The sequence below is a fragment of the Colias eurytheme genome, chromosome 6 (genome assembly GCF_061535395.1).
Source record: "Colias eurytheme isolate Ceu_HAF_F1 chromosome 6, ilColEury1 Martin Lab GWU primary, whole genome shotgun sequence".
In the NCBI taxonomy this organism is placed as follows: Eukaryota; Metazoa; Arthropoda; class Insecta; order Lepidoptera; family Pieridae; genus Colias; species Colias eurytheme.
Window position 1 is genome coordinate 2,119,980 of NC_142985.1, and position 14,155 is coordinate 2,134,134.

Below are 14,155 nucleotides of genomic sequence, written 5' to 3' on the forward strand. Positions count from 1 at the left end.
CATAATATAGAAAGTTAGGAATATTTTTTTAATAACTCGTTTTTATTATATTATCTTTTTGTAAACTATAAAATCTCTCCGTTTTTCGTTCGTTCAAATTATACTTTTACATTCAATATTGTTTACAGTCCAAAATCCGCCATCTAGATTTATTTACGTATATTGTATGTGCATTGTGTATGTATGTATGTACCCCAGGTCCGGCTAAACCCGTTTGCAATGGAAACTGAAACAATGGCTATAATACTATCCGCATCGATATATCAACATTTATTGCTCTTGTATTTTTTACATACAAATGCATGAGGCGCAATGCCAAAAAATCTTTTGGATTTCTTATAGAGAATTGCATCTGATCTGACTGTATAGATTTATCGTGCATTTATTTGTGGTGTATATTTTAAATTTTAATATTATTGCTTTGCTATGTTAGGTTTAAATCTGATGTCATAATAATAGGATAGGAAGTAATAGCTGTGGTAAGAGTCAATAATTATTATTAACGAATGTCGAAACCAGTCCAATATTCTAGTTTTTTAAGTACCAGAAATTGGATCGTCTTCACTAGCTAGTATGTACTTGTTCTAATCCGCCATTACAGCTAAAGTAAAAGTAATGAGCGTATTCCTGCGAGAGCATAGGCCTCTATTATGGCAATTCTTCACAATTGACATAATCGCTTCGCTCGAACATCGCCAGTGAGAGTAAGATGCAAGTTACAAGAAGATTACAGTGCTGCATGGCTATGTCGGTTATTATATGCAATTTCGCATATCAGATATCGTGTCGCTAAGAACACGTCTCGGCTAGTCGTTTTTGCGGTTTGTCCAGCCGAATTCGTTGTAGGTCAAAACATAGTGGTCGCCCGATCATTACAGAGCTTTTGGTAATGATGAAGTTTGAGCGTGCATTTAATGAATTTAAATTGACACAATTGTTGTGATTATATTGTTTTTTGTTATTAAATTGTTTTTAGTTTGTTTGCTATAGGAATTTAATTTTACAATACATGCAATTAATCTTATGTATATTAATTAATCGTACTTATTATAAATCAATAAGAGGTTAAAGATAAGAATGATAAACAACTCACCCATATACAGCGGCGACTGTCTGCTGCCAACGTTGTCATCCACATAGGGAATGCCTAGCGTGGCGATGCCGGTCTGTCCCACGCCGACCACCAGCAGGCACACGAAGAGCCACGGGATCACCACCGCGGTGATGGAAGACCTCGCCGCCGTGCTCTGCATGTGAGCGTCATCACACGCGTTCGACGCGTTATCCGCCGAACATACAGGCGCGGCCTCCGCCCTGTGCGATTCTAAATGCACGTCCATAAGCCTCGTGCCGTACAGCATATGCGGCACCACGCACCCGATCACCCCCACGGCCAGCACCAACATCATACACCCGATCCATCTCGGCCGGTGCCCACGCCCCGCCAAGTATGTAAGAAACAGCGCCGTACATATCTGGCCGATCTCCGTCGCCGACAACAATATTCCCGTCGTCTTCGATTCAACCTTATACAATTTCTCCACCGTTGTCGTCACGCTCACGAAGTACGTGAGGAACATGCCCTGCAGTACCCATCCCCCCAGGAACACCAACATGAACACGCGCGTCGAGTGGAATGCGTTGCGCTGCTGCTCCGGCGGCAGCTTGCAGTCGAGGGAACCATTGTTATTTCCGGCTGCTAACCGTTCTTGTTCCTCTGGTGTGGCCTCCACGCCTTTCATGCTTTCCTCGGGTGCAGGGCCGTCGGGACCCGCCTCCCCGCCCGCTGATACCGCCGCGACGACGGGTGCCCTGCGACAATACAAATAACAATTATAAAACGGCTATAGCAAACATCATTTATATGCAACCGATGTAACTCACGTCATAACGCTCGAATACCGAATACGATATAATGATCAACCCCTAAGTGGACGCGACCGACGGAGCGGAAACAAAATGCATGCGAAGCTCAAAGAACGCTTCCGGCAAGGAATGATGATTAGCGATCGCGAAATCGAACTTGGAAGTCGACGCACTCGAGGCGAGTTGTGCGCATGCTTTCGGGAGAAACTGGATATAAAGCTGCGTGCGCGCACCCAGCCCGGCGCTGAGAGACTGCAGCGTGCAATTGCAGCCGCGGTGCACAGCACCCGCTTCGCCCGCCCCTCGACATCTCCCTACGGGGTTTTTATTGGCCGCCTATCCGTTTTTTATACGGTACACATTTACACACGACGAGAGCCGTCTGCACGTCGCCCTCCTCCGAAGATTCCCTCTCACCCCGGCGACGGAATGTCTTTGTCTCGTGCGTGATGTTTTTAAAGTCTTTATTTACATTTTACAATTCAAATGTAGATGAAGGTGGCTAGTTTTTTTATCTGGCGCTCTTTCAAACCGCGTCTCCTAGTATATTTTTATGATGGGGACGAAAAAAGTACATACACGTAGCTCGGTGAATCAGCGACTAGGTGTGCAATTACCGGAGCGGAATATTAATGCGTGCGAGTGGTCCGACTAACTGGACTTGCAAAACTTACCAACGGGAGGCCGATGACCACCGAGGCGGACGGTGGTGCACGTACTGAGCGGCGCGCTCCCGGAGGCAAACTATGTGATATGTTACAGGCCAAAGATAACGCTAATTGCCAAATATTTTCGAATCCACGAGCGTCGATAAGCGAGGCGCATTGGTCACTGCATTTCGATAAGTGACTTATGCAACGCGTCGCTATCGACGTATGCCTAATTACCTATCTTTGGAGCGGGAATAGTGAGCCACTTGTAAAGCGGGTTACTGGCCTAACAACCTTAAACAGAATGCCCTATTTATCACACTACGTTCCAGTTTAATGACCAAATAGCCTTGATAACACTTGTATGAATACGCACCCGCAACTCGGCGTTGATTATACAATGTGTCAATAGCGAACACTTCTTAATTTGTACATGCCTAGCGTTTAGATATAATGTGCATATTTACTGAAGTATAGTGTACAGTGTACACAGATTGTAAAATAAAAATAGTTATGCAACATAAGCGAAGCGCAAGCATCGCTGCATCGATAAACGGAGCGTGCGTTGTATTTATAACCAACAAATTATATTGTTTACAAATATATACTTCGTTTACGTTAAAACTTTCAAACAAGTTTTCAACAACAAATTTGCCTATTATCGAGTATTTTTAAACTGGCCAAAATTGAGTAGTAATAACAAGCTATATAAAGACATACATTTTGGAAAAGTCAACCTTATAAGCGCAGTAAGGAAGTTTTATCGTCATAAATAAGGCATATACATAATTGAAACTTGAAAACCTCTCAAAGTGTTATTCAGATGTAAATTTATTACGGGACGCACTAATTTGTGCCTTAATTAACTTTCTCTTTCATCTCTCCACAAATTGTAAATAATATCGTTTAGCCGTACATGAAAGCGACGGCAATCATTTTTCTTGTGTATTTTTAATAGCTTATAATAAAAGCATGAATATATTCTTATAGGTATTTTGTAGTAAGTACGAGTACTAGTAATTAGTTACCGTATCCTTTTGTGCTTTATTTTATTTAAAAATACTATTACTATAATATAGATATAAGGTAACGTGAAATATAGAAGAATTACCAGTATTATAGTTGACATTAATATTAAAATTACGCAATATTTAAATAATTCGTTAACAACATGATATGCAAATATGTATCTTGAAATTTTATACAGTACTAAAAATGGTACACACGAAAATAAAACTGATAAGATAAGCAAAATATCTCGTTTATCAAAATTGATCAATTGATATAAAATAGAGTCACTATAATAATTTTTATCAACAAATTCGTCACAGCTTACAGCAGCCAAAAAAATTAAATTTAAATATATCAAGAAAAGGACAATTTAAATTGCGTAAAAAGCGCCATTTCAAACATACCATTACACCAATAATTACAGCATATTGATGACTTTATGGATATAATTAGTGTAATATATCAAAAGCAAATTATGCAAGATACGACACAAGTATATGCCCATGTCCTCGCTTATAATTCAGTGACATTCCAAAATAATCCCATCGGCGATTAATCTTAAACGTCAACCCACATCAAAAATTCGTATGTTTGTACTTACATCACAAAAAGATACGGCTGATTCGCCAAACTTTTCTGTATAAAGAATTAACAGCAAAGAAACTGAGAGGAAATTAACAACATGTGTAAAACAAAAAATGGAGGAACGCAAGTTTTGAACGACGTAATAAAATTCTACTTAGTACAGATAAGACACAAAAGCTAAAACAAAACAACTGTAGATGCACCTAATGTGTTTAAAAATAAAAAAAATTTAAAGCTCGCATTACTATTTTAGATACATTTTCGTTTACCTTCATGTATTCACCGTGAGGACGATAACAAGTAACTATTCAAAAACTTCCTTTTAAAATCATTCATTTTGGTAACCATGCACGTGTTTTGAAGAAAAATATTGAAATCAAATTTAATAAGTGTAGACCACGTAGGTAACATTACTATGATTACGAAGAATCAAACGATATCTTTCAAGCTGAAATGCATCAAACCATTATGGCTACAGTGCGTGTTAAAAGTCAGAAACAATAACCGTTCTTCTGAAACCACAACCTAAAGGTTTAATAATCATTAATACTGCAATAACCGACTCAAATGCGATCATATTATCTACCTCAGATACCATCGCATAGCATAACATCGAAACTCCGATCGCAATCAAATAATTATTGTCAGACCACGCTTTTATTAGCAAGCTTTAACTTCCACACTTCTCACATCCCAATAAATTTCACAGACCTAATAAAACAATTAAAAACGCAATAAAACAATGAGGTACATCAATCAATGTAAACTTCGATGTAACTGTGCGTTCGAGTACAGAATAATTCACAGATCGCAAAAAGCGCACACGAAAAAACAAAACCAAAGAATCCTTTTATAAGAAAAAAATAATTGGGTAATGGACAAGGGGCTGAGACTAATAAATAAGGCGAGAGTGGCAATGTGCAGAATTGCATGCGTAAATTTATTTAATGAAGGCGTGCAAACTATTCACATCCCGCTTTATCTCGAGATTATACGGAAATAATTGAGGCTGGAATACTTCGGCTTTCTTTCCATTTTGTTTTCTTGTACATAACTCGGGCTGACAAAAATGTTCAGTACGATATCTTTTACATTATTCACGATAAGGAGCATAAACTTACAACGAAATATTAAATCTCCAACCAAAAGGTAAATAAAATGCGAATAATTTGTGCATTTTAATAGAACTGAGTATTAATTTTGAATGCTTTCCGATGAATCCTTTGAAACTAAATAAAAGAAACGATCAAACATTTTTATTAATTACATACCCAACATAGGGTTTGACGCATTTGGTGCACTTCTCAACTTGTACACCATGCTCAAATGGTGAACTTAGCAACTTGTACACTTCTCAAATGGTACACTTCGCAACTGGTACACTTCTCAAATGGTGCACTTCGCAGTCGGTGCACTTTTTAAGATTAGTTGAGATTTGGAAAAATTGTGTAAAAATGAAAGAATTTTTGGTTTTGGATGTTTAATTTTATTATTACTTTTTAAGATTAGTTGAGATTTGGATAAATTGTGTAAAAATGAAAGAATTTTTGGTTTTGGATGTTTAATTTTATTATTACTTTTTAAGATTAGTTGAGATTTGGATAAATTGTGTAAAAATGAAAGAATTTTTGGTTTTGGATGTTTAATTTTTATGTCAACAAAATAATAATAATTAAACTATACAGAATCACCTTAGACACGTAAAGCTTTTATTTAATTAGTAATAGTTAAAAGTTTTAAAAGTTAAATAATAATATTACAAAGGTTATTGATATAATATGATATTATATCATATCTTTATTATGATATTTTTTTACTGTAAATCTACTTTTTTTTTCTTACATATTTATATTATTTTTATTATATCCGAGTCACATTTTTATTTTTGAAAAAATAAAAATGAACCCAAATGTTATAGTGTTTAAGGTTATTCTGAATAGTTTAATTATTATTATTTTGTTGACATAATTATAAAAATTAAACATCCAAAACCAAAAATTCTTTCATTTTTACACAATTTTTCCAAATCTCAACTAATCTTAAAAAGTGCACCGTCTGCGAAGTGCACCATTTGAGAAGTGTACCAGTTGCGAAGTGTACCATTTGAGAAGTGTACAAGTTGCTAAGTTCACCATTTGAGCATGGTGTACAAGTTGAGAAGTGCACCAAATGCGTCAAACCCATTACATATATTCAATTCTAAGGGGTGAAAAAATAAATTAAATTTCAATTACAAACACACAAACATTCCACGTGACTTACACGAAGATGTGAGAGGACGGTCGGTCAAGGTGATCCGCAACACACCAATATGACATTGTGCCCTCACTCCTCAGTCCTCACGATGTACTCGCTTAGAAGAGCTTTGTTTTGTACAAACAAATTGATTTATAACACGTGTATCAGAATGCACTTATAAGTCACATATTTTTATAAAAAAATATATTTTAGTAAGGGATTATGTCCTAAGCTAAATGGTCCTTCGAGACAAACCTAATTCAAAGATGTATTATCAAATGAAACAGTGCCTCATCATATAAATGTTATGATAAATCATTATAATATGGATATGGACTAAAAGACTCTACTTTCTGAGAAAGCCGACCATCACGACATAAGAAAGAATTCTCTCCAATCAGATTAGCGTTTAAAAATGTGCTTTCCACTTAAGAAGTAATTACTTCTCTGTAATCTCCCGAAATATACTTTAAAAAGAAACCGCTGTGAGTCAGGATTTTACGTCAATTATATTTGAAAGAAGATACGTTACTTTACTTTCATAATGCAAACGTGAAACGATTGTTCAACTTTTGAGACATTTTGACAAAACATCATTTGTAAAAGCGACAAGGAATAGGGAAAGCGTAAATGAAATTTGTAACCTGACCAATGTCCAATGTTGTAAAGTAAAAGAAGTAGCTTTATGAGCTATCTGCAGTGGTCACATATAGGTACATAGAGTATAGACCATTGGTTCCATTTACCGCCTTATCCACCAGAAACAAAACATTGACTGTCCCTAGACGAGTAAATACCTATACCTCGATCCTAGATGTAGTGTATATAGTCCCTAAAATATGTACTAATGATCATATCAGCATAACTTCTATAAACATGACAACTAAACTAACCCTTATGTTTTTGCTTGTCTGTAAGAAAATACGCATAAGTTCTGCTCAGTACCAAGTAGGTACTTACAGATTCTTTAGAATACACTTTATTAATTAATTAAATGCTCTTTAAATGGTCCTTTGCGTGTTACGAAACTTAACAGACGCTTCTGCGAAAAACATAAAAGTATGACAGCTTTGAAAATTTTAAATTAAATTGATTGCTCGCGTGACATGCTCCTTATAAGGAAATGTGTTATTTTGTTATTTTTCTCGATATTACTTTTCACATATAAATGATTGAATCAATCTATCGCTAAATATTATAACAACTACATTTTATATAACTTATTCTATTATTATAATTTTTTTTTTCTCAAATTGGTATGAAATATTTATTGAATAAATAAATATACAAATCACGCTTTTTGAATTGTAAAATAACGAGGGTCCCACGTTTTTTATATTCAAATTATTTGAAATAATAAAAAAAATAAATAAAATAAAAATAAAAATAGCCTTTATTACTGATAACATCATTACATTACATTATACATAGTTAATACATTACATTATACATACTCTCTTGTAATAAATAATTTTCAATATATTACAATGTCTTTCATATTTATTTTAATACAATCGGTTTCATGCACATTTAGTAATTTCATTTTTATTTCAATTATGGTAAGATTACATGCACTTTTAATCATTAATAATAATATTTAATTAAATAATATAAATATAATTTGATTCATTTTAATTTTCGACATCGGTAACTTTATTATCAGTTTGCCTTTTGGCATAGGCCTCCCCTAGGCTTTTCCATCTATCTCTATTTGTGGCTTCTCTTTGCCATGTTGTTCCAGCTACCTTCCTAATATCATCCTCCCATCTTGATTTTTGCCTTCCTTTCTTTCTTTTCCCATCCCGAGGATACCATTCAGTAACATCTTTTGTCCATTTTCCCTTATTGTTCCTTATCATATGGCCTACCCAGTTCCATTTAAGCTTTTTCACTGTGTAAGTGACATCCATAACTTTTGTCTTGCTTCTTATATTCTTAAGTTTAACTTTGTCTCTTAGCTTGAGGTTTAGGATGCTCCTCTCCATTTTGTTTTGGCACACTCTGAGTGCTCCACTCTGTTTGCTAGTGAGGGCCCAGGTTTGTGCTCCATAGGTTAAACTTGGTAGTATGCAAGAGTTGAACACTGTAGTCTTATCTTTAAGGGGCATATGTGGATTCTTCATAACTTCCTTTAGAGACCAGAATCTTTTCCAAGCTTTATTTATTCTGATGTTAATTTCTTTTTGCATTTGATTTTCCGGTGCAATGATCTGTCCTAAATATGTATATTCATCGACATATTCTATTTGATTTGAGTCTAGCAGTATAGGTGTTTTTATGTTGTTTGTCATTAGTTTTGTTTTGTCTAGATTCATAGTCAGACCCACCTTTCTGCTCTCTCGGTCTAATTGCGTTAACATTGTTTTTAAGCCCTCTTGGTTTTCGCTAAGCAGAATCAGGTCGTCGGCGAACCTAAGGTGGTTGAGCTTTTTGCCATTTACATTTATCCCATACTCATCCCAGTTAATTTTACGAAATATGTGTTCTAGTACAGATGAGAATAGTTTTGGTGAGAGGGGGTCACCTTGCCGTACTCCCTTTTTTATTTTAAAGGCCTCTCCTTTCCTTTCAGTCTGAATTTTTGCCGTTGATTCTTTGTATATGTTTCTTATTATCCTGATATATTTTTGTTGCACTCCTTGTGAGTGTAGAGCGTCCCAAATGTGTGAATGTTTCAAAGAATCGAATGCCTTACTGTAATCTACGAATGCCAAGTAGTATGTTTTTCTGTATTCATTGCTCTTTTGGATAATTTGTTTGACGACATGAATGTGATCCATTGTTGAGAAGTCGCTTCGGAATCCAGCCTGTTCTCTCGGCTGATTTTCGTCCAGTATTGAGCTAATTCTGTTCAATATTACCTTTGCAAATATCTTATATAAATTGGAGATCAGGCTGATCGGTCTGTAGTTGTTTATTTCTGCCCTGTCGCCTTTCTTATGGAGCAATATGATGGTTGACGATGTCCATTGTTGCGGTATTGTTTCTTTAGTCAGAATATCGTTGTATATATTGGTAATATCACTTATTATGTAGTCTAGGCATTTCTTCAAAATTTCGTTTGCTATTCCGTCCTCTCCGGGGGCTTTGTAGTTTTTCTGGGACAGTATTGCGGTTCTTACTTCTGATTCTAATATTGGGAGGGTAGCTTCTTCGTCTTCTTCCTGTGGGTATTGAGTATTTGTGTAGTCTGGATCATCATATAATTTACTATAAAATGTTGTTGCTATTTCCATAATTTCGGGTCGCTTTGTTGCTTTCTTATTAGATGTCTTGCTTTTGATGGATGGGATCCAACAGGTATTCTCTCTCAGTTCTTTCAGAGCTTTCTTTATGCCTCCAGATTTCTCAATGTGGAATTGGATAGTTCTGTTTCTAATTTGTTTCCTATGAGTCCTAATTTTTTCATTTATTTGTTTACTTAGCTGGGTTATTTGTGTTCTATTTTGTTTCTTATTTCTTAATAAAGTTTTCCTGGTCTCAAGTAGATGTCTTGCTTCGTCTCCTATTTTATCTCTCTTGTTTTTTAGGGTATATAATTTTCTGGATATTTCTTTCAGCGCTTTTTCTATTATATTATATTTTTCTTGAATATTTTCGCTCTTGTTGTTATTCAGTAAATTTTCTTTCAATGTTGTCAACAAGTTTTCTGGGACGGTGAGAGGGATTTGACATGGTGTAATTCCTTTCTTAGTATACTGTCTCCTCTTTTTTATCTCATTCAGGTAAATGGCTCCTCTTACCATACGATGATTAGTGTTAAAGTTGAACTTATTAATTGTGGTTATATCCTTGAAGAATTTAGGTTTATTTGACAATATGAAATCAATCTCATTTTTCACGTTCCCATCTGGAGAAATCCAGGTCCACTTTTTATTTTTGTTTTTCTTATATAAACTATTTAATATCCTAAGGTTATGTTCCTGTGCCAGGTGTACTAGTCTTTGTCCGTTATCATTTCTTTTTCCTGTGCTGAATTGGCCTAGTGTGTTATTTTCGTTTGCTAATCTTTTACCAATCTGGCCATTGAAATCTCCCATCAGTATGATTGCCTTGTGTGCACCTGCCAGAGTCTTGTCTAGGTCTTCGTAGAAATTATCCTTTATATCTTTTGGTGCCAGCTCTGTCGGTGCATATACTTGAATTATTGACACAGTTGCATACCCAGGCAAGTTGATATTTAGTTGTGCAATTCGTTCTGATATTCCATTGAAGGACTGTATGTATTGACTGTAGCATTTTTTAATAAGGAAACCGACACCGTGTAGGCCTGGTGTGGTTCCTATATGGTATAATATGTAGTTTTCATGTTGTTCAATCTTTTCTCCCATTCTCCTCACTTCGCTGAGACCGATAATGTCCCACTTTATAAAACCTAAGGCATATTCCAGTTCTTGTAAAGATTCGTCTGTTCTTAGAGTCCTGGTGTTAAGCGTTGCTATGTAAATACTATTTCTCTTGTCTTTTATGACATTTATTTCTTTTCCGTTGTTTTCGTGTGTATTGTCTTGTTTCTGTATGTTGTGTTTTTTGGGAGGGAGCGATCCTAGGGGGTATTGGTCTCTTGCCCCACGGTGACCAGCCGGGTTGGGGCGATTTTCCTTTTCCAAATGTTCTGTGCTTGTGATTGTCGTTTTTGTCCGGTTACCGATGTCTCGAGATTCCTATGCTTTTGGTTTTGTTGTTTCAGTCAAAGAATGTGATCTAGACCTCATGTATGCGAATGGGTCAGTTCTTTGCAGTTTTGCAGGGGCTACTATATTTTTGTTTTTATCTCCTGACACTTGTTGATGTTGTTGTGAGGGTGATGGTGATGTCACCCTTTTCCTTTTTTCATTCTCTTTTGATTTTATTACAACTTTGTTGTTTTTGATGTACACATCATTTCCCTTTTCTTTTTCTCTGTGAAGTTCTTGTTGTAATTCTTTGCGTTTCTGCAAAGTTTCTTTAGAAAAATCCTCTGTAATGTATGTTGGTTGTGACATTTTCTTTTTATTTTTTAGAATCTCGATTTTTTTGTTGTATGTTGTGAGGGTAATTAATACAGGCCTTGTTTTTCCATTCGTTTGTCTTCCAATTCTGTGTAATTTGTTTATATCGTAATTATCAATTTTTATTCCCAAGTTTTCAAATAATCTTATAGAGTTGTTATATAATTCCGTATAATTTTTTTCTGTCTCTTTAAATCCATGAATTATAATGTTGTTCCTTCGGGTTGCATTTTCTAGGGAGTTTATTTTCTTATTAAGTACTTCGATTTCCAATTTTAGGATCTTATTTTCCTGAATTAATGGTTTGATTTTTTCGTCTATTGTCACCATAATTTTTTCTGTATTATCCTTTATCAGCGTAGCTTGTTTATCCATTTCTAGTTTCATCATATTGTAGAGTGTGGATATTGACATTTCTTCAGTCATCGTTATGCAGCCTTTTTATGTTGGCTGCCCTTCAGATATGTCACTCGTGAAAGTGGATGACAGGCCGTATAGTTTATATTTTGTTATGGTAACACTGCGTTCTTCCGTTAAGTTGGTACTATGTAAAGTTATCTGTTAACTATGACTTGTTGGCATTTGTCAGTGACAAGTGACAATTCACTTGTTCGATAAGGTTATGTTTACTACCTGTTTCACTTAACTTGTAATAATCACAAAGTAATCGTTGTATTAATCACACAATGTATAGCTTATCTTGCCTGAAGTGTGTTCTTAATTAGTATATTCCACTTTTTGGTTGTTTTTCCTCTTTTGCACTGAGTTTGTAATTATTTCTTTCGGGAAGCACTGAACAACGTCCTCACTGTACGACAGCCGGAACCGGAACAACAAAATTATTTGAAATAGAATACATAATATCGGCAAAAAATTATACATGCTCCCTGAAGAGGCCGATTTAAAAATAACTTGGTAATTCAATTTTTTATTGAATAATTCGACAATCACGATCGTTTTTCTAGATATTTCGACGTTTGTCTATTTATAATATTACCATGTTCATCATTTTATAGATATAAATTGAAATATGTAAATCAAAGACATAAGTCACTTCAAAGCTATAAGACTAGTTAAATAAATTCATATAGGGTTATAATAAAACTATTAATAATGAGTTTCGTAGGCGACGATATAAGTGTAATTAGGTAGGTAACATCGTGTTTCATCATAATGATTAGATTCTTTGACATCTCATTTGAAATGCGACGGCATAATTAGAAAAGTACGCACGAACATTTGCAACATGATTTTAAATTCAGTTTGTAAATATTCACCTCTATTTACGCCATCAAATAATTTGCTCGCTTAGTTTGCTCTATCTCCTATAAGTCCTATTCCACAATCCTTTCCAGACCATTCCCAGTACAGTATTTAAAAAAAAAACTGATTTTAAAAACAACTGATTAGATGCTATTCTTTATTTTCATGGCATATCTAAATTAAAGAAGACCATTCACACATACCTACTATCATTATCTATTTTTTTTAGCAAAATTGTGAGTCAAATATCAAAGTCGCGTCACGTCAATACCGCCACGTCATGGAGTAAGGCGACAATTTTGTTAACTTTGAATTTTGCCAAAGAAGTTTCACTTCTAACACGTGTGCTCAGGACACGCGCTCTTTTTTCTTAATTTCGAAACTTCTAATAAGTTCCAGAATTACTAACATATTTAACTTCATAAAATGGTCATACGTTAATCTACCCACTTCTCGTTCTGCTTCCAGTCAAACAACAACAACATACACATTGCTAACATCGAACAATGTAACAATCCGGTTGCCAGTTACAGTCGCGTGATTACCTGACAATTTGCAAATTAATTTCTCGACGTAACAACCCAACTTGCGGCTAATAAACACAGATAATTCACAGATAATTAATCTCCCGTGATTTGATGCTGATTAACACTTTATTATCTGTGCAATTTTGTTAGACCAATTTTATATCGTCCGTGTTTTCCATTACCAATTATTACCGGTTTTTGTGTTATCTGTGCAATTTTGTTAGATCAATTCTATAGACCAACTTGGCAACTTAATACTTGGAACGAGCTAGGCATATATTTGTTTGGAAATTGAATTAATATCGTTAAAGTTGCATAAATATGTATGCACAAGTGTGCACTTACATACATATATTTCGCTCTCATATTATTCAAAAATTATAAAACTAATTGATAAGGAATAAATATCTCCTGCAAGAGTAAAAAATCTCTACTCATACTTTGCCTGACGACGTCATATTTATTCTAAGGCAATTTGATTACATTTTAAACACAATCGGCATTTTCCCCCTTACCTACATTACAATAAATACCTTTCACGCGTAATATGAATAACAGTGAATTTTGACCCAGATCAAAATAAGCTCTACTTCTTTATCAAGCGTACCCACATCTGTAACCTAGTTAACTCCTGTTTGACCACTCGCAAGGCCTACCATCCAATGTAACCAAAATGTAACAGAGAAACGGTTGCCATGGCAACGCAGAACTTCGCAAATTATTATCTGATGGGCCGTCCACAATGGGCAGCGTTGGGCGAGTAGAGGCAATCATGATAGTTTAGAGAGCCTAAATTTCTATGATCGGCCATCGTTGTAGATGTTCATTCATAATCGCCGTAATAGCTCCAAACATTGGCAATCAGTTGTTGGGCCAACGCTGTCCATTGTGTGGACTGTAGAGGGTCCATAACAGATAAACGGTTGCCATGGCAACGCAGATCGCTAATTAACTGAGAATGTTATAGAGCCAGCTTCTCTGGTGACAGGGAAAGCTATATTTATTACGACATGACATGTAAAGT

At 35.3% G+C, this 14,155-nt stretch overlaps 1 protein-coding gene across 4 annotated transcripts in view; it reads right to left on the reverse strand.

Moving 5' to 3' along the window:
* Nucleotides 1-14,155, reverse strand: part of LOC149907477 (solute carrier organic anion transporter family member 74D-like) — a 63,526-nt gene that overhangs the window by 25,673 nt on the left and 23,698 nt on the right. For 2 of the 4 annotated variants that reach the window (XM_090102469.1, XM_090102468.1), the window contains exon 2: nucleotides 1,094-1,812. In XM_090102469.1, coding sequence (XP_089958595.1) covers nucleotides 1,094-1,742 — 649 coding nt within the window. In that variant the 5' untranslated portion in view covers nucleotides 1,743-1,812. Of the gene's footprint in view, nucleotides 1-1,093; nucleotides 1,813-1,884; nucleotides 2,120-2,540; nucleotides 2,686-14,155 lie in introns of those variants that run through there. The other 2 variants (XM_090102470.1, XM_090102467.1) reach the window with 2 other exon arrangements.